The 26,332-nt window shown below is 36.4% G+C and overlaps 1 protein-coding gene and 1 long non-coding RNA gene across 2 annotated transcripts; one reads left to right on the forward strand and one right to left on the reverse strand.

The window, feature by feature from the left end:
- The first annotated feature begins 17,988 nt into the window (after positions 1–17,988).
- LOC118348011 (protein FAR1-RELATED SEQUENCE 5-like) lies at positions 17,989–21,649 on the forward strand. The gene is made up of 4 exons (XM_035688736.1): positions 17,989–18,887; positions 18,960–19,311; positions 19,408–19,545; positions 21,584–21,649. The coding sequence occupies exons 1-4, from the start codon at positions 17,989–17,991 to the stop codon at positions 21,647–21,649; spliced, it is 1,455 nt and encodes a 484-aa protein (XP_035544629.1).
- A 1,457-nt stretch (positions 21,650–23,106) lies between these two features.
- LOC109000843 lies at positions 23,107–25,403 on the reverse strand. The gene is made up of 4 exons (XR_004801195.1): positions 25,107–25,403; positions 24,934–25,014; positions 23,275–23,431; positions 23,107–23,182 (listed from the first exon to the last, which is right to left on the reverse strand). It is a non-coding gene; the product is annotated as an uncharacterized LOC109000843 (long non-coding RNA).
- Between the last annotated feature and the right edge of the window lie 929 nt (positions 25,404–26,332).

Here is a 26,332-nt window from a genome sequence, read left to right on the forward strand (position 1 = left end):
TTTATGTTAATTTTTGCCTAATTAGTAAATATTTAGTTTCAAGTTTTTGAAATGATTTTCATTTTGATTCGCCAGATTTTTGGTAAGATTCTTGGTTATTTATGTATTCATTTCTCATACAATAATTTATATTTTTTCATTTTTGGAAAAATTATCATGATTTCGAATTTGCAGCTATTTATGTATGACTTGTGAGTTTCATAAAATAATCTCAAATTTTACTATTAATCAATAATTTTCAGAGTTGTTTTCTCTGTGTTTTTTGTGAATCTCTTACCTTCTCTACATTGATCATCTGTTGAAACTAGCCGTCAGAATTAATCTAAATTTTGTTCTGCATTAGTTGGCATCAAAGCTTAAGCATCTTTCCTGGGGTTATATCTCATCAGTTGCCATGGCTGGTGGTCGTGGTCATCATGGGCAAGTTCCAAACGAGGAAGTCCCGCACCATGATTGTAGCATTCAGGATGTGGTGATTAAGGATTTGTAGAAACAAGTTCCAAAGTTAACCGGCATCTAACGGTGCAGGATATCGGTGATTGTGAGATGGAAGATCATGATTCCGATTCCATTTTTGAGAACCCGTATCACAATCATGCTCTATTCAGGGAGCACCGTAGTAAGGAGGAGCGTCATGGCGGTTTTAGAGTTGATTTACCAGAACTTACTGGTACTCTTCAAGCTGAATGTTTCATTGATTTATTGCATCAGGTTGAGTCGATTTACTACTCTCAGGGAGAAGAGTTTGAGGAAGGAAATTCTTCCATAGGAAGGAACTCTATACCAATCTACGATACCTATCCTAATGAAGATAACCTAGTAGATGAGGTAACTATTGTAATAGACCGCTAAAACTTCAATGGTAGAATTTTTTTAGTTCTTAGGAACCTCATGAAAACTCCATAAGTTTTCACGAATTGACTAATCACATAGGTTTTAGTCTGTTAGCATAGTAAGTGTTGCCATTCACCTCTGCCCATGACAGCCCCAAATAGTCCTATGATGTGAGAGGGAAATCCACCTCATCACCCCCCCTTTCTACATGGCAGCAACAGCAACCCACTCCCCTTCACGATTGTTGCCTTTTTGTGACCTAATTACCATACCTCAAGAAGTCATACAAGTTCATACCTCCCTTTTTAGAAGTACTTGAAGCGTGCAGGTCACCACTTCCCTCATTTCACCAATTTTCACCCTAATTCTTGGAAAGAAACCCTTAGAAGCTCTCTCGGGTAGATTCTAGAGTCTTTTTGCATTCCATTTTTGGAATCTTTGTAAGTTTCTTCTCACAATGATTCCTTCATAAAAGTTGTTCTTTTTTGCATCTAATTTCTGTGGGTATCTCGTTTGTTTGATTTTAGGTCTTTTGGTCAATAAAAAGTTGTTTTAACCTTGTAAAGGTCATTCTAGGCGATAATCTAGATAGTGTGTTGTATTTTGGAGTTTTTTACCAAGATAATGGACAAATCTTGATCCAAGAATTTTATGGAGTGCTGTTAGCATGTATATATGAATGGGTTTTAGAGATTAGTTGCATGATTAAAACTTTTGATGAAATATTTTCTTAGATCTTGAAACTTAGAAATTGGAAGAGGAAAAACAGTTTATGTTTTAAGAAAGTATGAGTCTTTTGTGGTTTAATCTTACTCCAATGGATTTTATATTTTTATTTGATGACCCTAAGTCTTTTATATACATGTGAGGATATTATTTTAAAGATTTTGGCGTTGGTTTCAAAGATGTGATTTTTTATGCAAGAGATTATATGGTTGGGTCAAAAGTTTGATGTTTTTAGTTAGATCCATGTTTGGAATTCTTTTTAGCCATGTGGTTTTAATTTTAATGCTTGGATCTACTTTAGGACACATTTCTAAATCATATGATGTTTTGGTTTGAAGATCTCGCCATAGAACGCTTGGATCAAGCGTTTGATCAAAGTTAGTTTGGAAAGAAATTATGTTTTTGGCTAAGGGTAGGAGGCGAGTGCTTCATATGCTATTTTTGTGATTTTTTGTGACTTTTATGTATTGATTCAAAGCATAGTAGTTCTTAGGATTGTGTTATGAACATATTAGAAGAAATTTTCAGATTTTTGGAGTTCTTGGAAATATTTTGAAATAAGTCAAACCTTGAGATTCAAGTGTTGTATTTTAGTTAAAAAGTTTTGATCTCTTTACTAAAGCATTTTGTGATTAAGTGAAGTATAATTTTTTTGGATGCTTTAAATGTTTTTTTTTTTAACTTAGCATATGAAAATCTTTATTGCAATATTTCGGTTTGATTATGAGTTTTGGAGTTAGATAAAATTGCAACAAAAATCAAAGAGAAATGATCATTTTTCCACATGTAGATGGTAAAATGGTAATTTTACTCTAAGTTAGCATTTCTTCATGTTTCTAATATTCAAAACTCCTATTTACAGTTTCTCATGTTTTGTGCTTTACCTCGTAAAACGCAACGATTATTATAAGTTAGCTCTTAACCTACTATCAGATTACTGCATATGTGTGATGGGTAATAGAACTACAACTTATGTATGGATGTTATCATATATGCCATACTATGCCATGTTACTTCATGATAATCTGTTACATAATTTATTTTGTCATGCATTTCTATCTGTTACAAGTATACCATGTTACATATTGCTATCTGTTATAAGTATATCATGTTATGTATTTCTATCTGTTACACGTATGTCACGTCACGTAATATTATTCGTTACATGTTATACCATATTACTAAATGTTGTTTGGTATATGTTATGTCATGCTAGGAAACATTGTCTGTTATATGTTATGTCATGCTACGAAATATTTTTTGTCTCATAGTACATCATGTCTTTCGTCTCACGTTCATGTCATGTTATGTTATGTCAGGACTTTTGTCCTTTCGTTTCATGTCACGTTTCTTTTCGAGTACAGTTTGTGTATCTAGGGAACAACCTTTCAAGTCATGTCAAGTGTCTGTTTATGTCTATCATAACCCTAAGTGCTAGGATGAAGTAATATCCTAGTAAAACTCCCTTGTTCATGCTGGAATGTCTAAACTAGTATGAAATTCTCTACATTGACAAAGTAAGGTCAAAGATTTGCAAATGGGGCCTAATTAAATAGTCACGGGAGCGTAGCAGGGACTAATGCCGATGGTACCACTCACATTTTAATTTCATTTTATATGTACTCGTGCGAGTGTAGATACCTGACACGAGATACATACAATATGTGTGTCCATAACAGGTGCAGATACTTGTAAATTGGCACGTACAATACGTGTGTCCACAGCAAGTGCAGATACTTGTGAACTGGCACGTATCTTGGTATGAACCCGAAAAATGGAATCCCTTGAACCCACAGTCAATTTGAAAACTAACATTCATGCAACACGTTAATCAATGACAAATGATACTTCCACAAACGTTCATGCAACAAGTCAATAAATGGTAAATGATATCCCACAAACGTTCATGCAACACGTCTAAAACCCTTTTTACACTATAATGACCCAACAAACTACATCCATGCACTAGCATCTCACACATAACACTAGTAGATTCACAAAGTTTATTCTCTCTAAACAAATACAAATCTAGTCTATAGCACTTACCAAACAACGCCTTCTCACACGCTCCATACACACTAGCAAAATCATCCTCATTAGCATGGAATTCCTCATCAAATTCAAATCTCAATAATTTTGCATATAAAATGAAGATAAGGACATACCTTCTTGGTAATCCATCAACCACAAAATTTTCCTTACCATGCTTGTATTTGACAACATGAGGAAAAGTCTCAATATAGTCCTCCCACTTAGCATGCATTCTAGTCAACAACTTACCTTGTCCCTTCAAATGTGTCAAGGACTCATGTTCTTCAAAGAAAGGTCAGATAGGAATTGTCGCACCTGGCACAAAATCAATGTACTGCTCTATCTCCCTAATAGGTGGCAATCCACTAAACACACCGCCAGGAAACACGACCTCATATCCCTACAACAAAGAGACAACAATATTAAACAAAGATACGTTAAGTTCGTTAGTATTAAGACTCGCCTTAGTATAAAAACTCAATTTTATCTTTGTCTTTCTCTCACTTTCTTCACTCTCTCTTTTCTTTCTACTCTCTTTTTCTTTTTCACTTTCACACTCTTTTTTCTTTTCACTCTCTTTTTTTCTGTCACTCTCTATTTCTTCATCTTTTTTTGTACTCTCAACCTCACAGTTATTTTTCAACTCATTCTCTCTTTTTCTTGAGGTCTCAGTCTCACCCTTTTCTTTTTTCTCTCTTTCTCCATTTCGGCCTCACTATTTCTTTTTTTCTCATTCTCATCGTTAGTTTTTAGTTTCAGTTGGTCCTCATGGACCTGTGTTGGAGTTAAAGGAGTAAATTTGATTGTTTTTCCATCCATTTCAAAACTATACATGTTCCTTAACTCATCATGGATCACCTTCCTATCAAATTGTCACGGCTTCCCCAACAAAATATGGCCAGCATGCATAGGTACTACATCACAAAGCACCATATCCAGGTATTTCCCAATTGAAAAAGTAACTAGCACTTGCTTATTTACCCTAACTTCCCCACAATCACTCAACCACTACAACTTGTATGGTCTAGAGTGTTTCCAGGTAGGTAAATTCAATTTCTCAACTAAAGTAGTGCTAGCCAAATTAATACAACTCCTCAAATCAATGATCATACTACATACCTTGTTGTTGATGTGGCATCTAGTATGAAAAATGTTCTCGTTCTGCTGCTCTATATCATTCATCTTAATTTGTGTATTGGGTGCATGCCTGGTAACAAGAGACTCACCATACTCTTCATTCTTACACTTATGTTCAATACAAGGCTCACTTCTTCTCCTATCTCTCCTACCATGTAGATTTCTAATTACCTCTTCTTGATGATCCATCATATCCCTCACTTCACCCAACACCAAGTTCAACCGCTCAAACTGTTGTTGCATAGCTTGCAACACAAATGATGAGTTATCTGCCATCCCCTTTGGTGATGAGCTACTCCGGTGAGACATTATAAAGTGCTGCACAAAAGAATGTTAGTGGTAAAAAGGAAAACCTCAAACACTCCCTTACGTGTTTACACTCAAAAAATGGCACTCTACTCATGTTTCACTTTGAATTGGCTTTTTATTCAATAATAATCTCACACTCTCTTGCCTTTTACCTCAAGAGTTTTCCCACTCAAGTTCTTTAAGAACAAATTGAAGTCAATTAAGACAATGCAACTTTGTTTTATCTCAACTAGTAATTAGATCCAAGAAATAAGGAAGGAATAAAATGACATGAGACTCAAGGAATTTATACGAGGGAAAAAGTAAGTATAAACCAAGATACCAACTAGAAAGATGTATTCAGCCACTTTAATGATAAAGCTCAATCAACAATGTAATTATTTCTCTTTGTTGTAACTATGTAGCAAACTTTGAATATGCTACATTTTCTTTTCTTTTCCTTTCTTTTCTTTTCTTTTCTTTTCCGTTCCTTTCTTTTCTTTTCCTTTCTTTTCCTTTCTCTTCTTTTCTCTAATTCAATCACAAACAACAATATTCAATTGTGAAAATCAAGCAATTGAATTCAAGCACACAAGAATTGACAATGAAGTAGAAAAGAAACAATGGAACGACACTCCAAGCAATTGACAAAGAGATGCAAGAAACCCTAGAATTCTGAAATCCTAGGTGATGCAAATTTCAGCCAAACCAAAAAACCTGAGAATTTAGGCAGCCTACTTTTTTTTTTTTTTTTTTTTGCAACCCTTGAACAATGAAGCCCAAGAATTAAATTTCAGGATGCAAGAAATTAAAGGATAGAATCAAACCTGATTCGAAACCTTGGTCTAAATACCAAATGATATGAACTCGCATGAATAGAATCCCTTGAACCTATAGTCAATTTCAAAACTTCCCAACAAAACTAAAATCAAGTCAATGGATGGAAAATTTAGACCCCATGAGAAGTTGTTTCAAGAACCTAGATTATATTAAAATCTAGACCTATTGAAGAACCTATCTCAAGAACCCAGATTACAAAGGAGGAACGCCATAAAGGTTGTGATTTACCTTTGATAAGTTCAAAAGTTCAATTAAGAACAAGAGAAGTAAAACTCAACTCACAATGAATAAATTTATCAAATTTCATAAACTTCTTAATATGAGGCAACAAAGAGTATTTAAAGCAAAACCTAATCAAACCATAGCCAAAATAAATCCCCATCTTCCAAAAATGCCCCTAGATGAACAGTGTCGTGGCTACAGTACAACACTATAGTTACTCGACTACAGTACTTTTGAAACGCTAGTTTGCTACAGTACTTCTTGAAACCGTAGTTCAACAAAATAATAAATTTACCAACATACTCTTGATTAGGCCCCCCTTAAGTCCTTCTCATAATTAAACCCAATAATTCTAAACTAATAAAATAAGTTATTTAAATGAGTTAAATAAGTTGAAAGTCTTCAAGGGCCCAAAGTCTTTATGTCATGTTGTTGCCCTCTTCCATAACTTATCAAATGAATCAAACAGGATTTTCATCTTTCAAGTCCATCTTGAGTGTTGGAGTCTTGCCAGTTTCATCCCAAGTGGATTGTATCAATCCATGCATTGCCTCCTTGATCTTCTTAGCTCTTGACCATGTAATTGACCCATCTGGAATTTGCAAAGGATCTTTAAGACTAGGTCCATTTTGGTGCCCATCATATCTCAACGCACTTACAGCTGGTCCATATACCTGTGTTGTGATACGATAATTGTTAGGGACACATGGTTCAAGGGAACTCGTGTAGCACCTACATGGTCACTTTTATAAATCAAGCTATTGAACAAGATTCCAAGTTCATGTATTTCACATTCACATTCAGTCATGTTTCACGTTCAAGTTCATGTCATGTCATGTTTAGTTCAATTCAATCTATGCTCAAGTTCAGATTATGTCAGTTTATGCCATGTTACACATCAAGTTATTTTATGCTTGCTTATGACTTTAATTATGCATTCGTACCTTTACTGTCATGCATGCATCATTAACCTGTGTGGAAGTTCTCTGTTAACTTGCTAAAATTTGTATTCAAATCTCGCCATGATAGTCTTAACTACCATTCTCCCGTGATAGGAGATATGTCAGATCGAGGAGAGGGAACGAAGCCTGCCCGATTGGAGGAGGTTGATTAAGTGGCGCCAATGCGATGCAAAGCTTGTGGCCTCCTTTGTTAGATTTTTGGACAGTATTATGGCTCAATGAGATGGCTCAGTACTTATTATTTTTAGGAAAAATCTAATTGTAAGCGATTCTGTGTACTAATACGCGCACTCATTCAATATGATTGGTCAGAAAGTAGATTTTATTGAAAACAGTGCTAATTTGAATTTATAATATGAAGGCAACAACATTAGTATGCAAATTAGTACACAAACTTGCTTGTACATAGCAAAACTCTTATCTTTATGATGTAATTATGGAACTTGGTCTACCATGTTTTGAGATTACAGTCTTTTGAGACATTTATTGTAATCATGGTGTATGTTTATCCTTTCAGTATGTATGGATCATGTTTTTAAGTATTTGGGATATTATTAGTTTGGTGTATAGTATTGTTGAAATAAAAAAATTATCCGCTACGAATATTGCAGATTATTAAATACATGTTAGAAATATTGCATCTTTTTCTGCCATGAACGGAGGCTAGTAACCTTATGTTGCATGTCCCGACTTTAGAATAATATCAATTATTTTCTCCCAAATCATATATATTTATGATATTAGTTATTTTCCTCCAAATTATAAATTTATGCTCATTCTTGCCTTGTTAGTAAATATTTGGTTTCAAGTTTAGAAGTGATTATGATTATGATTTTGACCAAATTTTTGGTAGGATTCTTGTTTATTTATGTATTTATTTCTCATACAATAATTCAGATTTTTCTTTTTTTGGAAATATCTTCATAATTTCAAATTTTGTAACTATTTAAGTCCAACTTATGGGATTCATAAAATAATTTCAAATTTTACTATTAATCAATCTTATTTAGAGTTTTATCTATGTTTTGGGCAAATCTCTTGTCTTCTATGATTCGATTATCTGTTTGAACTAGCCGTCGGAATTAATTTAAATTCTGTCTGACATCATTTTACAAAATACCCCTCATTTTAGAACATTATTGTGTAAAATGTTATGAAAAGTGGATGCGTTCATAATTTTTAGTAAGTTAAAACATTTGAAGAGCTTGCGCATAATTGCTATACACGGCAAGCAGGTGATTGGATAGATTTGGGTAGAACACCAAGGGGGGAAATGATTGCGGTGCGAGAAAAGAATGAAAAGGAGTACTGCAGGCCATCTATCAAATGTGAATAGAATACACAATTTTATTACTTGGGGTTGCTACATTTCAATCCTATAGTTAGAAAACTACTGTAGCAAAGTTAAGAATGATCACTATTTTAGGGGGCTAGATGAAGGATGAATTTTGAGTTCCAGTAGATACTTTAGCTATCAGCATTAGTATTATATTATCTCTTTCCCTCCCTTGCTCTCAAAAAACACATGCAAAATGGAATATCTAGAGCCTTTTATGAAAGTAAGTTGTAGCTTAGCTTAATATCTAAAGTCACCCGAATTATTACGGGGCCCATAAGCCCAATAGTTTATCTTTTGGCCCGTTGAGAGATTTAGCAGATGATTTTGAATGATATTAATCAGCCAATATTTTTAATAAACAGAATTGAGGTTTATCGAGTAAATTTGAAGAGGCCAAGGGTCCAAAAGTTATTATGGTGCATTATTGAATTTTAGTGAATCCAATAATCGGGTTAGAAATCATTTAATTTTATGAAGCATGTGGGCCCAATTTAATTGGTATTAGGCCGAATATTTTTTTAAAAACTCCAAATTTGGCTAACTATTATTTATTAATCGACATTGTCTACGAAAATATAGGAAAACAGGAGAATTGAGTTAGATCCATTAAATGGCTCAACCCACGTACAAAGCCCAATCCATGTGTATGTGTAATGAACCAATTGTGGGCTTATCAAGAGATATTGAGTTGATGATAATAATAAAAAAAAAATGATAAATAAGTTTTTTCTTGAATGAAAAATGAAATGAAAGGTAGATAAATAATAGAAGAATTCAACATTTTCTTGAGCAATTAATTGAAATTAGAGCATAAATCACAAGAATGGCAAATCCATTAAGATATAGAGATATCAACCTAGTTGAAGCAAAACAATTATGTCTTTTGATCTCGATGCCTAACGAAGGCCATGATCTTTGTGGGATTGCAAATTTGATTGTAGGAAGTTACATGTATAATTTAAAGGTGGTGACTAACTTCGGAATGATTTTTCTCTTGAAGAGTTATCATTTCATGACCAAAATCTTGTTATCATTATTTTACCGATTTCTTAAATTTTGATCTGATATCTTTAATTACTTTTTTTTTTTATATATAGGAAACATGACTTCCATTAATAAAAAGAAGATTATAGACATTTATCAAGCCATAGAACTTAAGAAAAAAAGTCTTGAATACAATCCCACCACGTAGCAATATCTTCAACATTAATCGCATAACGCGCTAAACAGTGCGCTGCCCTATTTCCTTCTCTATGAGCATAGACAAATTTACAATCAGCGAAGTGCTTGGAAAGAATTTTAATCTCACTATATTACAGCCCAAGCAGGGAGTCTTCTATGGAGTGCCGTTGCAATGCCTCAACTACTAACAAGCACTCAGATAGAACTTGGATGTTTGCAATACCCATATTAGAACATAACTGCAGTCCTCTGAAAATAGCAATTAGTTCAATAACTTCTGGTTCCTCAACCTTGTGTTCAAGCTTGCTGGCAGCCATTAAAACGTTACCCTAGCCATCACGTAATATGTAGCCCATATCGGATTTTCCCACCTCTCCAAAGATAGCCCCATCCACATTTAACTTTAAAAAACCTGCTGAAAGAGGTTTCTAATGAAAATGTTTGTTCAATTGAAACTTAGGCAGGGTTCTTACCTCTTTAAAATTTATGAGCAAACTCAAAGCATTGGCAGCTATATTTCTTGGAATTAGCAAGACCTGTTCATGAACCATTTTGTTACGCCTATACCAAAAACCCCATGCCAATGCAAAGAAAATAGGCAGTTTGTCACTGAAGGCTCCTTGACAGAGAGATAAAACAACATCAAAGAGTCTCATATCAGTTGCAAAATTCACCTCTGGCAAGATCTCCTTCCAAATACTTTGTAAATTGCTACAACTTAACAAAGCATGATTGAGGTCTTCACATTGAAAACCACAAAATCCACACTGGGCTTCCGTAAGAACTCTCCTCTTTAATAGGTTAGCTTTAGAGGGTAGGCCTTCTTTGCATGTGCGCCAAGCAAAAATTTTAATTTTACTCAGCACTGGCATCTTCCAAATCTGTCTCCATACTACCTTTGAAAAGCTTTCTGAAGAGGATTCAGCCCCATGAGAACCCAACCTTGTTTTAAGAAGCCTATAGCAACTTTTAACACTAAAGACTCCATTTCTCTCATAGGAGCAGATTTGCTTGTCACAATTAGCTCATGGGCAGATCACTATCTTGAGAATATTTGACACCACATTTGGATTGAAGAGAGATCTCAGCTTGTGCATATCCCAACTTCTTGAATCAGCTTCGAAGAGAGTACTAACAACATATGTGGTATTAGTATCAGGACCAACTGAGGTTTCTGAAAGTAGAGTCCCGTGCCTTGGAATCCACTGATCCGACCATATTCTTGCTCGTCTTCCACACCAATCCTCCATCTACAGCCTTCAAGCATCCATCTCTTTGCTTCCCATATTCCCCTCCAAGTGTAAGAAGGGTTCCTTCCTAACCCAGGTTGTGAAAAGGAGGAATTAAGAAAATATTTAGACTTAAATAGCGTGAACAGCAGGGAGTTTTCATTTTGTAGCAATCTCCACCCTTGTTTATCCAAAAGAGCTAAATTAAATAATCTGAGTTCTTTACACCCCATCCCCCCACATGACCTTTGTCTCACACATTCGAGACCAACTCACCCAATGGATCTTCCTTTCTTATCCTTTTTGACCCCACCAAAACTTCGCAATTAAACCCTCCAAATCAACACACAAAGAAGAGGGTAACAAAAAACAGCTCATGGAATAGGAAGGTACAGAGAGAGCCACAGCTTTTAAAAGTACTTCCTTTCCCCCTTGAGAAAGTAACTTCTCTTTCCAACATTGGAGCTTTCCCCAAACTCTCTTTCTTATAGAGAGAAAGGCTCTATGTCTAGATCTGCCCACAATAGAAGAAAGACCCAGGTAACGTTCATACTATTGAATCTCACTATTTCCCCATAGTTGCTGTATTTCATCAGACCTAACAGCAAGAGAAACATTACCACTGAAGACCATAGTTGTCTTTTCCTTGTTAATTTTCTGGCCAGAAACTAACTCATATCTGTCTAGAATAGCCTGCACTCTTCTATTCTCCCCCATCTCAGCCTTACAAAAAATAACACTATCATCTACAAAGAGCAGATGATTTATGTTTGGGGCACCTCTACATATTCTCAAACCAGATCCTTTTAACCCTGCTTCCTTTAGTAAGGTAATTAAACCTTCAGTACAAAGAAGGAACAAATAGGGGGAAAGCAGATCCCCATGCCTCAAACCTTTGGAAGGGATTACAGGTCCTTTGGGATCACCATTAATAAGCACCGAGTAAGAGACAGAGTTGACACAATACATAATCAAGTTAATGAAGTTCTGGTGAAACCCCATAGTCTCCATTATTGACTTGAGAAAGCTCCATTCAACCCTGTCATATGTCTTACTCATGTCAAATTTTAACGACATGAACCCCTTCTTACCTTTTTTCTTCTTTTTAAGGTAATGTACTAACTCGTAAGCAATTAGTACATTATCTGTTATCAAACGACCAGGAACAAAAGCACTTTGGCTATCACCAATAACCCCATTCAAAACAGATTTCAGCCTATTAGAAATCACCTTTGCAATCAATTTATAAACCACATTGCAGAGGCTAATGGGCCTATAGTCATTGAATTTTAAGGGAGATTTCATTTTCAGAATAAGAGTGATAAAAGTGTGATTTAGAGAGGCAGAGAAAGAACCTAAGTTTAATGCCTCCAGAACTACGAAAGTAATTGACTCACCCACCACATGCCAGTACTTTTGAAAGAAATTGGGGGCATGCCATCCAGGCCTGGAGCTGAAGAGGGATTCATCTGGTCAAGTGCCCTTTTGACTTCATCTGCAGAGTATACTCTTGTCAGCTCCTCATTCATTGAAGGATTCACTCTTCCTGATAAAGACTTCAGAAAATTCAAGGAACCACTCGGATTAGAGCAAGAAAACAAATTCTGGAAGTAGTTCAGAATTACTCTGTCCCGACCATGAGCTTCATGCCAATTCCTGTAGTCATCCTAAATTTTAATGAGCTTGTTTTTCCTCCTCCTCTGAGAAGCTTTCATATGGAAGTACTTAGAGTGTTGGTCACCCTCCTTCAACCATGCTGCTTTTGACCTTTGACGCCACATTATTTCATCCATTTCAAGCCATTTTTGCACCTCATCTCTAGCAGTGTCATAGTCCTCTCTACCCATCCCTAAATGACCTTTATCATGGACCAAAGCAAAATTCTGTTTTGCTCTTTGAAGCTTCTACTGCACATGTCCAAAAGACTGTCTATTCCAGGAAGTCAGCTGGCTTCTGCAACATTTAATGGCCTTCATCACCTCACCCATATTGGACTGGGAAGCACATCTTTCCCAATTTTCTTTAATAATATTTTTACACACTTCCTCACCCACCCACATAGACTCAAACTTGAAGGGTTTTTTTACTCTAGCGATTTCAACAACACCTTCGAAATTAACCCAAATCGGTACATGATCCAAATATTCTACCAAGCCATGAGTAACAACAGCATTTGGAAACAAATCCCACCAAGAAGAGTTAGCTAAACACCGATCTAGTCTTTCACTAATGCATTGGTTCCCTTCCCTACGATTGCACCAAGTAAACGGGCCCCTCTGAAACTCAAATCTCTCAGACCACAATCATCAACCACAGACCTGAAAGACTCAATTTGTCTCTCTGGGCGAGGCCTCCCACCTCTTTTCTCAGAATGACACAACACCTCATTGAAGTCCCCTAGGACCAGCCACGGTTCCCCATTCACAGTACTTAGCGTCCTCATTAACTCCCAAGTACAAAACCTCAAACTAACTTCAGGATTTCCATAAATGCCAGATAAAAACCAAGAGAATGAATCACCTTTAACAATAGCTTGTATATGGAAATTGGAATAATTAATAATAGACAAATCCACATCTTTTCCCCATAACAATGCTAAACCCCCCACCCCCCCTTCTACCACAAGAACCAATCGGTAAACAGTTTACAAAACCAAGTCTGAACTTACATTGATCGAATTCACGAGCTGACAACCTTGTTTCTTGCAAGAACAGTACATCGGGCTCTTCCCTCCTGATCAAATCCCGAAGGGTACGAATGCCCCGTGGGTTCCCAAGCCCACGGGCATTCCAGCTCATTATTCTCATTAATCACGGCGATGCTAGATCCCAACTGCCACCGATAGATTAGCTGAACCACCATTATCCTTGCCCGCTACCGACGAAGCTTGGCTGTGTTTTTTGGTAACCCTGAGATTGGAAGCCTCTCCGTCCCTCTCTATTTTGGTAACCTTCCTCTTACGCGTGCCCAGAGACACCTTTTCCTCTTTTTGATTCGAGTAAGTCTATATAGCCGCTACTGTTCATCTTCCACCGCACTCCATCTGACGTGTTTTTTCTTTTCTTTTCTTTTTTTAAAAAAAAAAAAAAAAAAGAAGAGAAAACATGCATTTTAATTTCAATTCCCCCCATCCTGCGTTCTTCCTCATTTCTTCTCTCAGAAACCATTCCCCCTCCTTCTCCCGCGTTCTCTCCACCACTCCCCCAGATCGTGTCCTTTCGCCGCCGGCTTCACCCTGCCAGCTCTGTCCCATCAGTCGGAAGTGCATGGGTCCATCACGTCGGCACCGAGTGACAAACATTGTCCATTGGGTTTGCCATTTCTATACTGCAGCACCTTAGCAGTCCTCCGCTCACTGCATTCAGTCCTCCACTAGTTTGCTGCTGCCGAGAGCCACCTTAGCTCGTCTTGCAAGGGTAAGAAATTTCAGAAAATGGGTTTTTTTTTCTCTTTTCGTTGCATATCTCCGATCGTCTAACAGATCGATTCCTGTTTATTTGATCTGTGTTTTGTGGGATTTTTGGGTTGTTGATGTTGTATGTTTTTTTGGTTGTTGATAACATCTGAAATGAGCCGATTTGATGTTTGTTTGATCTGTGTTTTGTGGAGCTTTTGGGTTGTTGATAACATCTGAAGATATTTATGGAGACACCATCGATATTGCAAGCAGTGGTCAACTGGTTTGCTATGTATGAGGTTGTTGATAACATCGGAAGAGCTTTTGGCCCTTATTGTCTCTAGTAAAAATAAACTATCTTTAGAAGTTTTTAAATTTTTTACTTATATAAAAAAAAAAAGTTCTGCAAACATACACTAGGTCCCATTTAGCCATCCTTATTGCTATGTATGAGGCTATATATGCTGTACAATAGTTTGTGTAAAACAAATTGATCCACTAATGTTTAGTTGGATGGGGTTGTTTGTTGCCTTTGTGCAAGTAAATGGAAAACTAGTTTATAAACAAATGTGGAACAGTCTAGACAAACAATTTAGCATAGGATTAATTTTTGAATACCAGTCTCAAGTCTCTAATTTTTTCACTGTCCTCTGTTTTGCTGCTTCCAAGAATTATAGGAACTTCTTATAATTCTTTAATACTTCTTATAATTCTTTAATAAGTGGAATTGTCAAGGTTAGAAATTGCAATGGTCTTGGTGAAAGCCAATCACACATCGTCTCAAAACTTGATTCCGGCGAAAATTATCCCCTTGGGAATACATTAAGGCAACAATAAATAATAAGTTGGAAAAAAAAAGTTAATTGTGGCGATTTGAAGTGACGACCTAGCAACCAAATAATTCTAGAAAATATCATGACCATTATAGGATTCTAGAAAGATCACTTGAAATGCCTTCGTAATTCTTATATGAAACTAATCTTTAATTGAGTTGTAAAAGTTTAGTTTTGATTTTTTTGGGGCTAGCTAGAAGTTCTTTTTATATGTTGCAGTTAAAAATGATTATATTATCAAATGATTTACCTCTTAAGAATGCCAAATGATACCGAAATTATTTCATCAAGAAGGTGATCGCACCCGTTAAATATGCGAATGAAATGAAAAGAAGATAATTTGATTTTCATATTAAAAACATTAAAACATAAGAGATAATTCGTTTATTTTAAAAAGCAACAAAAAAAAAATAACAACTTAGATTGTTGGTTGACCCCTTTTCTCTCTTTCCATATATTTGAAAAGAGTAATGATAGGCTCGCATACTTCTTACAATTTTGTTTTCATAACTCTACTTAAATGAAAGATATGTTTATAAAATAATAATATTCTTATAACTCTATTTGATAAAAACAAGCTCATATAAGACCTTTTAAAATAAATTTATAAAATATTGTAAAAATAGGTGTCTTAGATCACTTTTCATCTAAATGAAAAAAAATATTAATTGGAATGGGACTAGTTTGAAAAAATAGTTGTCTTAGATCACTTTTCATCTGAATGAAAAAAAAAATATTAATTGGAATGCGACTAATTTGAAGAAATAGTGTCTTTGATCACTTTTCAATTGTAAAAATAACAATTTTGTGCTCTAATTTACAAGTGGCCTCTTTTTGTCTTGAATGAGACTACTTCTAATGACTTTGTATGCAGGTTTTTTTTCCAGCCCTTAGCTTCTATACCTTGTGAATGTAGGTTGCGGGATTTCTTATGTTTTGTTAATGTTGTTTCATCAATAGTTATTGAATAAATTATGTGATGGGTGGAGAGGAAGATGGAAGGCCACCTAGGCCTTCTACATCGATTTCAGGAACCCAGGTATGATACACATTGGTTATTTGAAAATATCGCACTCCAAAAATATTGTGAAGATTTACTTAATCCATTGTTTATTTATATATTATAGGGATATTATGGAAATGTAAATCCATATAACCTGCCATATATGATGCCTCCAAATCCATATCCATATCCCTGTCCAAATCCGTACGCTTGGGGTAGCCAGGTATAGTTATTTTAGTATTTGCGTATTTTTTTTATTGAATGGGTTTGAGTCATTCTAACAAAGTTGGTTTTTTGCAACATCTGCCACTGCCACCCTTTGGAACAACCACAACCATGCCATCCCCTCTGTCGAGTAATCAAAAGGAGTTGAGACGAGGTGAAGATACAACCCAGGTAGTTCATTTGAGTCTCTTTTTATGGTTGTTTCTTGTACCTCCGTATTTTCCTGATTTTATAATGTGCATTCTGAAAAATGCAACAGCAGTCGCCTATGCCACCATGTGTGCCAACTATGCCATACCCACATTGCGCAAGTGAGTCATCAACTATGCCATCCATAACTGTAGCTGAAAAGAATTATGTAGCTGAAAAGAATTCAGGAGGTACACTTTTAACCATAACAGTTAACATCCACTAAATATTTCGTCCAAATACAATGTTCCTAACCATGCAATCTTCCTTCTCAGAAGCATATCCACATTCATATCCACATCCATATCCATATCCATATCCATATGCTTGGGGTAGCGAGGTAAAGTGTTGTTAGGATATTGATTTTGTTTAATGCGTGGGTTTCAGTCATTCTAATAGAGTAGATTTTTTGCAGCATCTGCCACCGCCACCCTTTGGACCAACCATGCCATCCCCTTTGTCGAGTATTCCGGAGGAGTTGAGACGAGGCGAAGATACAATCCAGGTAGTTCATTTGAGTATCTTTTTATGCTTGTTTCTTCTACCTCTGTATATTCCTTACTGAATAACATGCATCTCGAAAAATGCAGCAGTCGGTGATGCCACCACGTGTCCCAACTATGCCATCCAATTCCCAAGCTGAAAAGAATTTAGAAGGTCTATATTTGAATGCATGCATATCAGTTAACATTAGCTAAATATATTAAAAATGCTGAGTCTCTAACCATGCAATCTTTCTTGTCAGAAACTTCATCCGACATAAATATAGAGCGAGATGCGGAGGGGATGAATGAAGTATCAGATGATGATAATAGAGTTGAATCAGATGATGATAATAGAGTAGAGCCTCCAAAATCTGGTATGCACTTTGCTACTGATAAAGAGGTTTTAGACTATTACAAACGATATGCCAAACAAGAGGGTTTTGGTGTTATCATAAGAAGAACGAAGAGAGATCTGGATGGGGGTGTGAAGTATGTGACAATTGGCTGTGCACGTGGCGGTAAGTATTATCCTAGCTGCAGTAATCTATCAAAGCCACGACCAACGACAAAAATAAATTGTAAGGCTAAGATAAATGCTCGATTTGTTAATGGGGTATGGGTGTTGACCAGTGTTGATCTTGTTCACAATCATAGTACGGTTAGCCCACAAAAATCTTGATTTTTTAGATCTCACAAATATTTGGATGAATATAGTCAGAGAATGCTCGATTTGAATGACAGAGCGGGTATCCGGATGAATAAAAATTTCCAAGCACTTGTGACTGATGCGGGGGGGTTTGAGAATTTAGCTTTACAAGAGAAAGATTGTAGGAATTTTATTGACAAAGCTAGAGACTTAAGAATGAGTAAAGGAGGTGGTGAAGCACTAAACGGGTACTTTAAGAGAATGAGGAAATTGAATGATGACTTTGTTTCCATCATGGATGTGGATGATGAGTTTAGAGTTAGGAATGTGTTTTGGGCTGACGCACGAAGTTGGGCAGCGTATGAGTATTTTGGAGACGTCATCACGTTCGATACAACGTACCTGACAAATAGGTAGGGGATGCCGTTTGCTCCCTTTGTTGGAGTAAACCATCATGGACAGTCCATACTCTTAGGGGCAAGCTTGATTTCAAGCGAGGACACAAGTACATTCGTGTGGTTGTTTGAAGCATGGTTAGAATGCATGAATGGACGAGCACCCGCAGCCATCATAACAGACCAAGACAGGGCAATGAAGAATGCGATTGAAATTGTATTCCCGAATGCAAGACATAGATATTGTCTCTGGCACATAATGCGGAAACTGCCGGAGAAATTGGGATCCCACTCGGGATATAACGCAGGACTGAAGACTGCAATTCAGAGTGCAGTCTATGATACACAAAATTGTGAACAATTTGAGGAGAAGTGGGGGCAGTTAATTCAAAAGTATGACCTTATCGACAATGCATGGTTGCAGGGGTTGTACACCGAGAGGTCATTTTGGGTGCCAGTTTACTTGAAAGGTGTATTCTGGGCTGGTATGAGCACTACCCAACAGTTTGAAAGCATGAACGCCTTCTTCGACGGATATGTGCATTCCGGTATGACATTGAAAGAATTTGTCGATCAATTTGACAATGCTTTGAGGAAGAAGGTGGAGGCCGAGACGACAGCTGATTTCCAGTCCTGTAACCAAACAATCCCATGTGTATCCCTATTCAAAATTGAGATGCAGTTTCAATTATTATACACGAATGCAAAATTCAAAGAGGTCCAAGCAGAGGTTTGGGGGATGCTTTTATGTAACCCTTCACTTGTGGGCACTGAAGGTAGCATTTCCACGTTCGATGTTGCAGAAGAAATCTCTACACCTGATGGACAGTCCAGAATTGTGAAGTACATGGTTTACTTTAATGAATATGAATGCGAAGTTCAATGCACGTGTGCCTTGTTTGAGATGAGGGGGATTCTCTGCAGGCATGCATTTAAAGTCTGTCAGATGAAGTACATTCATGTGCTGCCAGATAAATATGTGTTAGATCGATGAAGGAAAAACTTAAAGAGAAGATACACACTGGTTAAGAGTAGCTATGATGATGTACGGGTCAATGCGGATGCACGACGCTATGAGCTTCTCGTACAAAGATGTCTAAGATTTGCGACGCGTGTATCTCGAAATGATAAGCATGTGAATGCATTCTTTCATATGTTGGAGGACTTTGAGCATAAGTATGTAGGATTAGAGCCTGAGTCTGGTTCAACAAAGTTAAAAGAGAACGTGGTTGGCGATAAGGATAAGAAAATATTAAGCCCGCACGTTGTTTTGGGGAAAGGGAGACCCCCAACAAGAAGAAAGGTCCCAATGGTCGAGAAGGCTACAAGGAAGCGAAAGAAGAAACAGGTATTACATTTTGCAATGTCGGGCTGGTATAGATTTTGTGCTGCATACATCTATTATTCCTAACAAAGTGGGTAATTTTTATTTTTTCCTTTTTAGACTTACAGGAGTCTATTTGAAGACGCTTCACAGAATGTGGACATCCCGATGTCAAGCGGAGGTGATATTGTTGACGAGGTTGTTATCCCAACCCAGTGTAGTGCTCTAACACAAGTAAGGCCTTCGGCCAATGATGAGGTGTGTGGTTATTTCCACCTTTTGACATATATATTATTCCTGTTTTAATGTAATAAAAAGAAATAAGTGACATTAGGCATGCATTTATTCAGGCTATGCCAAGCTTGCCCCATGGAACTTAGCATATATAAGCGAGGGGAGTGTATTTGTATTTTGGAGATCTCAGCTTTTTGTCAACTATGGTGGAAGATAGAGACTGGGCATATTCTCTGAAAGTAAATATGGAATTAGCACTCTGACCACTTTTTGTTTACTATCTTCAACTACCTTGCAATGCAGCGGCTAATCTAAGTATTACTACTGGAGGTAAGCGTGAAGATGCCCAGATAATGTTAAATGAGTTTTAGCTGTTTCGAACTGCCTAAGCAATTGTATAATTTTAGTCATTGTGAAAATTTGAATTATTTTAGTTTTTCTATGCATAAATATATATATATATATATATATATATATATATATATGCTTCAGCTAGGCTCAGGTCACAAATTTTTCTGGTGTTATCAAACTTGTGATATCAAATGGTTATTAATGGTTTATTGTCTTCTTCATAATCATGCAGAAACAAATGGCTGCTTTTTAGTACATTCGTAAGCCTTATGGAATGGCGTAGGCAGATTTCGGAGGTTATGTATTCAAACTCTTGTGGAATGTGCCACATTTTTTGTTGACGCAACAGAAGGAGAATATGTACTAGAAGTTGAAAGGAGAATGACTTTTGTGCTTGGAAATTTTTATAACCTTTGGTGAATTTTGAAGTTGCCATAGATACAACCTTGACAACTTTGTAAATACATATGGAAATTGAAGTGGAGAATATTGTGAAGGTTTTCAGTACATTCGTAAATTATGGTTGGATGCTAGTTTGAAAATATAACATTTTTGGTGTGTAAAAATATTTAGTACCACGTGTATAATATTAGATATATATATTTACTAATTATATACTAATAAAAGAAGTATATGCAGTGAACAAGTTCGTGCTTGGAAATTTTTATAACCTTTGGTGAATTATATACTAATAAAATATTTGGTCCGGCCATTACGTACCACCATGACCACAGTTGGCCATGGAGATGTACATGCAGTGAACAAGTTCGTGTGGTTCTTCATATGCCCTTCATTTTGTACAACCTTTGGCCTAACTGCCTGCTTATGAGTATTGGTAAGCACTGAACTCTGGTATTTTCTATTTCCTCATGCTTAGATTGTTTTAACTGTTTGGATTGTCCTCTAGTTTTCATTGGACTCTCCTATTTTCTGTTTCCTATTAAGATAATTCATAACAAATTTCATCTGATTTGTGTTGGATCTGAATTGGTTGGGATTGGCTGGCTTGTCTTTGTTGCAGAAATTTAGCTGTGTTTTTTTTTTTTTTCAGCCCTACTGTGGAGAGTGTGTATCTCTTCAAGGGGATCTCAAAGGAAATGCCACACCCTTCAAGAGTCTGATACAAATCTAAGCATTTCTTTAGTTTGTGAAGATCATTCCAATGAGATGTAGAAGAGAAGTATACTATTTGTATAAAAAGTTCATTGCATATGGTTTCTAATCGTTTTACTTGCCAAAAAAGTTCTTGTGGGATGGTTTCTTTAGTTTTACTTGCAATGGTTTCTTTATTTCCTATTGCCAAAAGATAATGCATGGCAATACTGGTATATAGCATTAAACATGAACAGCAGCACAGTTTGAGGGTGGCTTTATTATTGGGTTGATAAGCTTATGTTGAGGTGTGTGGTTATTTATGTCTCAGTTATGTTTCTACTACAGCGGCTTGGGCAACTGCAGCATACATGATGAAACTTCAATGAGCAAGAGGTAGTTCATTTGAGCATGGCTTTTGTGTTGTTAGGATATGGACATCTACGGTTGGGAAATATGGTATTTGTTGGTGTTCTATTGGGAATCTGGTTCAACAATGTTCCTGTTTTAGTGATATTGTATTTGCTTTTATGTATACGCTCAAGATTCACTACTATTGAATCTCGGATTGATTGTAGTATGGTTCAAGTTGAATTTCTTTATTTTTGTATTTGAGGAGGTTGAAGATGCATTTGGCTACTGTTGTAGGAAGCTGAATTCTGACAATTTCTTTGTGGATAAGTGATTCCATATCGGTATTCTTTGTGAATTATTGCTTTCTCAGGCTATCGGTATTCTATAAGTGATTCCATATCAGCAGTGATAAAACGATCTAAACTCTTTTTTTAAAGGATCTAAAACTCTTTAGTTCTTCATAGAATATTGGTGTCTCGGTGAATTAATGCATATGTTCATGAGGAATGTATCTATATAGAAAAATACTATTTATGACCTTTATATTTGTTGTCATATCAGGAAATGATGAAATAAGATAGAACTGTCACTAGATCAGATTCCACTCACAAATTATTTGCCTCTCGTGCTAGCAAGTTGCAAGCACAAAGGACTTGGTCTTCTCTGGATGATGCCTCTCCCCATGCTCTTTTCATTCACTGTAAAAGCTAAACCAAACTTTACCGATTCAAATGAAGCATAGCGCAAGGATCCATTTTCATCTCTATCTCCTCTTCTCTATATTTACCCAAACAAGACTTGCTGTAGCACCCAAATCAACTTCGTAAGGATGATCTCTGCATGTATAGCAGCCCAGCCAACTCATAAGGAACACAGGACTACAGTGCCTCCGTCTCTTTTCTTTCCTTTCTGCTGTTTCCTCAAATAACTCTCGTTATAGCACTAACTACAACTTGAGGTTGCTCTGCACACACAACTTCAAAATATACCCAATGGTAATTTGTTTATGACTACTTTGAACCGCTGGGTATCATAAACGAATTGCAAGCATAGAACGTTGGCAAGGTATATTCAACTATGAGCTGCTTCTGCTGCCGTTTATGAGCAGGATTGGCATTAGAGTCTTATTTCATTTCCACTCCTAATTAATATATAAAGGTAGGTATCTTTAGAAGATAAATAATCTGTAAGGAGAATTACAAGACAAGCATATTTATAATTTCAGTACAGAAAAAAATAAAGATAGTGAAAATGTACAGCCGACAAGCTAATTCTGAAAGAACCTTGACAATGGTACAAGCAGCTGTCATGTGCAAGTGCATAGAGTTCCCAACAATTACACATTGACAGTCCAAAATTAAAGCCAACTTCCTCCAAAAATATTGCCAACTCCAAAAGATAAATAAAATAAATATTGTCAATTCCAAATATTGCTCCAAAAATAATGTCAATTGCCATGCAGAACATTGAACTTAATATCCATAAAAGCTGTCATAATTAGACTTCATATATTGCATATCAGTTCAATGTTCAGATCCGATCATTCTATTTACATTTAAAACTAACATGATACATCTACATTCAGAACCAACCAAAAACTATTACAAGAGATACAAACCAATATAGACACAACAATATACGTACGACCCTATTCTCTACTATCCTTCTTCGAAGCTCGTCTTCATGCTTCTTCAGCATTTGCTCTCTGTCTATTAGTTTGTCTTTTTCTTTTTTAGCTTCATACTCACGCAACAATATAGCATCCTCCCTCTTCCGAAGATCATCAATCTCTTGTCAAGTTTTTCTCAGATAATACTGATTGAAGTATATCTGCCCAAATGAAGAATTTACATTTTCTTTCTCCCTGTGTACAATTCAAGAATTTCAATCTTCATGTATAAAAATTGATCTACATGCATTCAAGAGCAATACAAAAAAAAGAAGATAATTATTTACCGTATGATAATTCGGACAAGCATAAAATTTCCGTCCAGGATTATTGTGGGTGTAGGAGATCTTTAATGGCGCTTTCAAACCACACCAACAACTTGGTGATTCGATTTCAAGATCATTAACTACACACGATGATGATTGACTCGATGCCATAGTTTGTCTACGTCATGATTGACAGATGGTAGGAGCAGAATATCAAAAATCATATAAACCCACAAGGCAAATATGACACCAATTAGCAGATAGAATAGAGGTAAAAAAATCTGAGCATCTAGATTTCACATCCAATTCAGCATGTATTTTTTTTTTTTTTTACAAACCAAATAAAAAACTATCTAAAACCAGAAGTTGTTGATCATTTCAAAATACTCACAAGCAAAAGCAGTTAAAATGCTAACAACAAGCATGCTTTGAGGAACATCGATTTCATATGTAAAAAATCCATCAAAATGTAATGGTTGAGAAAATATACTATTACATTACATTAGATGTGGACATGAATTTTGATGAAGTTTCCTGCTTTAGCAATATAAAGATTTCGCAAGAAAGAATAACATAACAAAAAAAAAAAAAAATTAAGCCAAAAAAATTTAAGTTATATAAAACTGAACATGGTTTAGCTGACAACTATGGAACTTTTGACAGCAAACAGAGATAAGAAAATGCATTCCTAGGTTCTCATGTAGCCATAGCAAATACCAATGGACAGCAACAAAGGAAGATTGCAAACAATCTAAATGATCAGTTTGTTTTTTCCCTGAGACTGGATGATCAAGCAAATATTTTAACAGCTATGTTATAAACAGCACAATTTGAACAATGTTGACTAGTTATTGTATATTCTGTACTAGAAAACTGCAGAGATTGAAAAGAAGGCAAGGAGTGTTTTCAAAACCCTTGTGTTTGAGTTGTTTGGATCTTGCATGAATTATATGATTGTGGGCGAGTCAGAATTCTTAGGTTATTAATTTGCTTAAGACATGCTTGGCCTGCCTTATCTTTAGAAAAATTATAGACTATCACTCTTTGGGTTTTGTTTGATTTATAACTTTTTTGTTTTTTATCTCTGTATTAAGATATTGCTTTTGTATGTTCAATCTCATGATACTGCTACTAGTCTTTTGCCATTAGAAACCTATATTCTATTGCACAAAATTATGAATGGAATGCACTAGCAAGTTTGCAAAGATGAAAAGGGTTTTTCCTTAATTTCCTTTTGGCAATAGTATGACAATTGAAATAATTATCAGTAACTTCATGACCAGTAACTAAAAAAAAAATTGTGTCACATATGCAGACCACTCGTGACTACACATTAGCATAAATACAATGAGATCATGAGAGAATTGTTTTAAACAGCCAACAAGAGGCATATAATTTACTAAAATACAAATTAATACAGACATAAGATTTAGGTACAACTAACAAAACTATTTGGCATAAAATATTTTGGCAAATTGCTAACTGTTTACTTGGCAATTATTTTACATTCAACACTTAACATTGTTCATAACAGAGCTTTTACAAAAACAAAATGTAATTTACAAGGGATGTAACCTAATTTCTAAATGGTTTTTTATTTGGAGTACAAAAAATACTAGGGTTTTCAATCGGCATTGACACAAAGGTAGATGCATAAACTGAATTTGAAACAAAAATTACCTTTCACGGAGATTTCTTCAAACTAAAAAACTGAAGTGAGTCAGGGAGATGGGTCTTCAAACGGTTGTGGTGAATCGGTCCCTGTGTCTCCAAAAATAATGCATAAACAAAAATGAGAGATGGGTCTTCAAAGGTAGACATTTAAAACGAATTGGAAAAAAAAAAAAAATTACCTTCGCCGAAATTTCTTCTACTGAAGGGGTGAGGGAGATGGGTCTTCAAAAGTTAGGCTCCATCACTCCAGTGGCTTTGGGCTGAAAGGGGGAGAGAGAAGGGGTGAAATAAAATGCATATCTTCCAGTTAGTTGTTTCTAGGGTTTGGGAGATTTTGGAGATTTTCTAGGGTTTCGGAGATTTTGGAGATTTTCTAGATTTTGGGGATTTTGGGGTTAGCCGTGGGGATGAGTATGAGGTTCGAAAGGGAGAGTTCTGAGGCTCGATCGAGAGGGAGAGTTCTGAGGCTCGAAGATGGAGATGCGTTTCGTCGAGTGGCGTGAGATGCATATCCGGGAGAGTGAAGCAGCTTGGGATTGAGTAGAGAAACAACCGTGACGTCGACAGGAACCGGGTTCGGCCACGTCAGGAGTGTGGCGTGCGGGTAGCGAACCGGAGGCTGAGTAGAATATTTCTTTTGATTCTCAGCTTTTAGATGAAAAGAAGATATCCTTTTCCATTTTCTGCTAGACATGCCATCAGGCCCATTACCTGCATGGGCTGCTTCTGGCTGCACTTGTTCTGTTGTAGACCTAGGTTCATATTCCTGGGTCCCATCCATTACTGCACCTATTGAGGGCCCTATTGGGCTTTGGGACTTCAAAGGCCCTTCCATGATCCCCTTAGTAGCAGGAATCTAGGAAATCTTCGTCAATTCAGCATCATGGGGTTTAGAATCCATGACCTAGATATCCGCCACCTGCTTCCACTTCCCTTCCGTTATTTACTCCACCAGTATCGCCTACTAGATTTTCGAATGGTTTCTCCAGTGAAGCCTCACCTTCCATTACATGGTCTAGGTGATGACTCATTGGACCCAACTTAGCTCTGGATTGAGAGGCCTTACTTCGATCTCCAGACCCCAACGCCCTCAACCAAACACTATATGGAAGTTCTATAGCTTCAGAAGAGGGAGTTCCACCCCCTGGGAACAGTCCTTATTCGCATGACATAGGCGCCCGCATCTATAATAAAAGTTGGGCATCCTCTTGTAAGAGAAGCGTACCCAAAAGGATTTACCAGTGCCAATGTCTATTTTGGTACCTCCCAATAAAGGTTTGAGTAGATTAATAGCAACACGAACTCGCATAAACTCACCCCATGCTATTTCCCCTTTAGCCAGATCTACCTCCTCTACCCGACCAACTTTGTTGCCAATCAGACGACCCACATACTCATTTCTTGC

The sequence above is a fragment of the Juglans regia genome, chromosome 3, assembly GCF_001411555.2.
Source record: "Juglans regia cultivar Chandler chromosome 3, Walnut 2.0, whole genome shotgun sequence".
Lineage (NCBI taxonomy): Eukaryota > Viridiplantae > Streptophyta > Magnoliopsida > Fagales > Juglandaceae > Juglans > Juglans regia.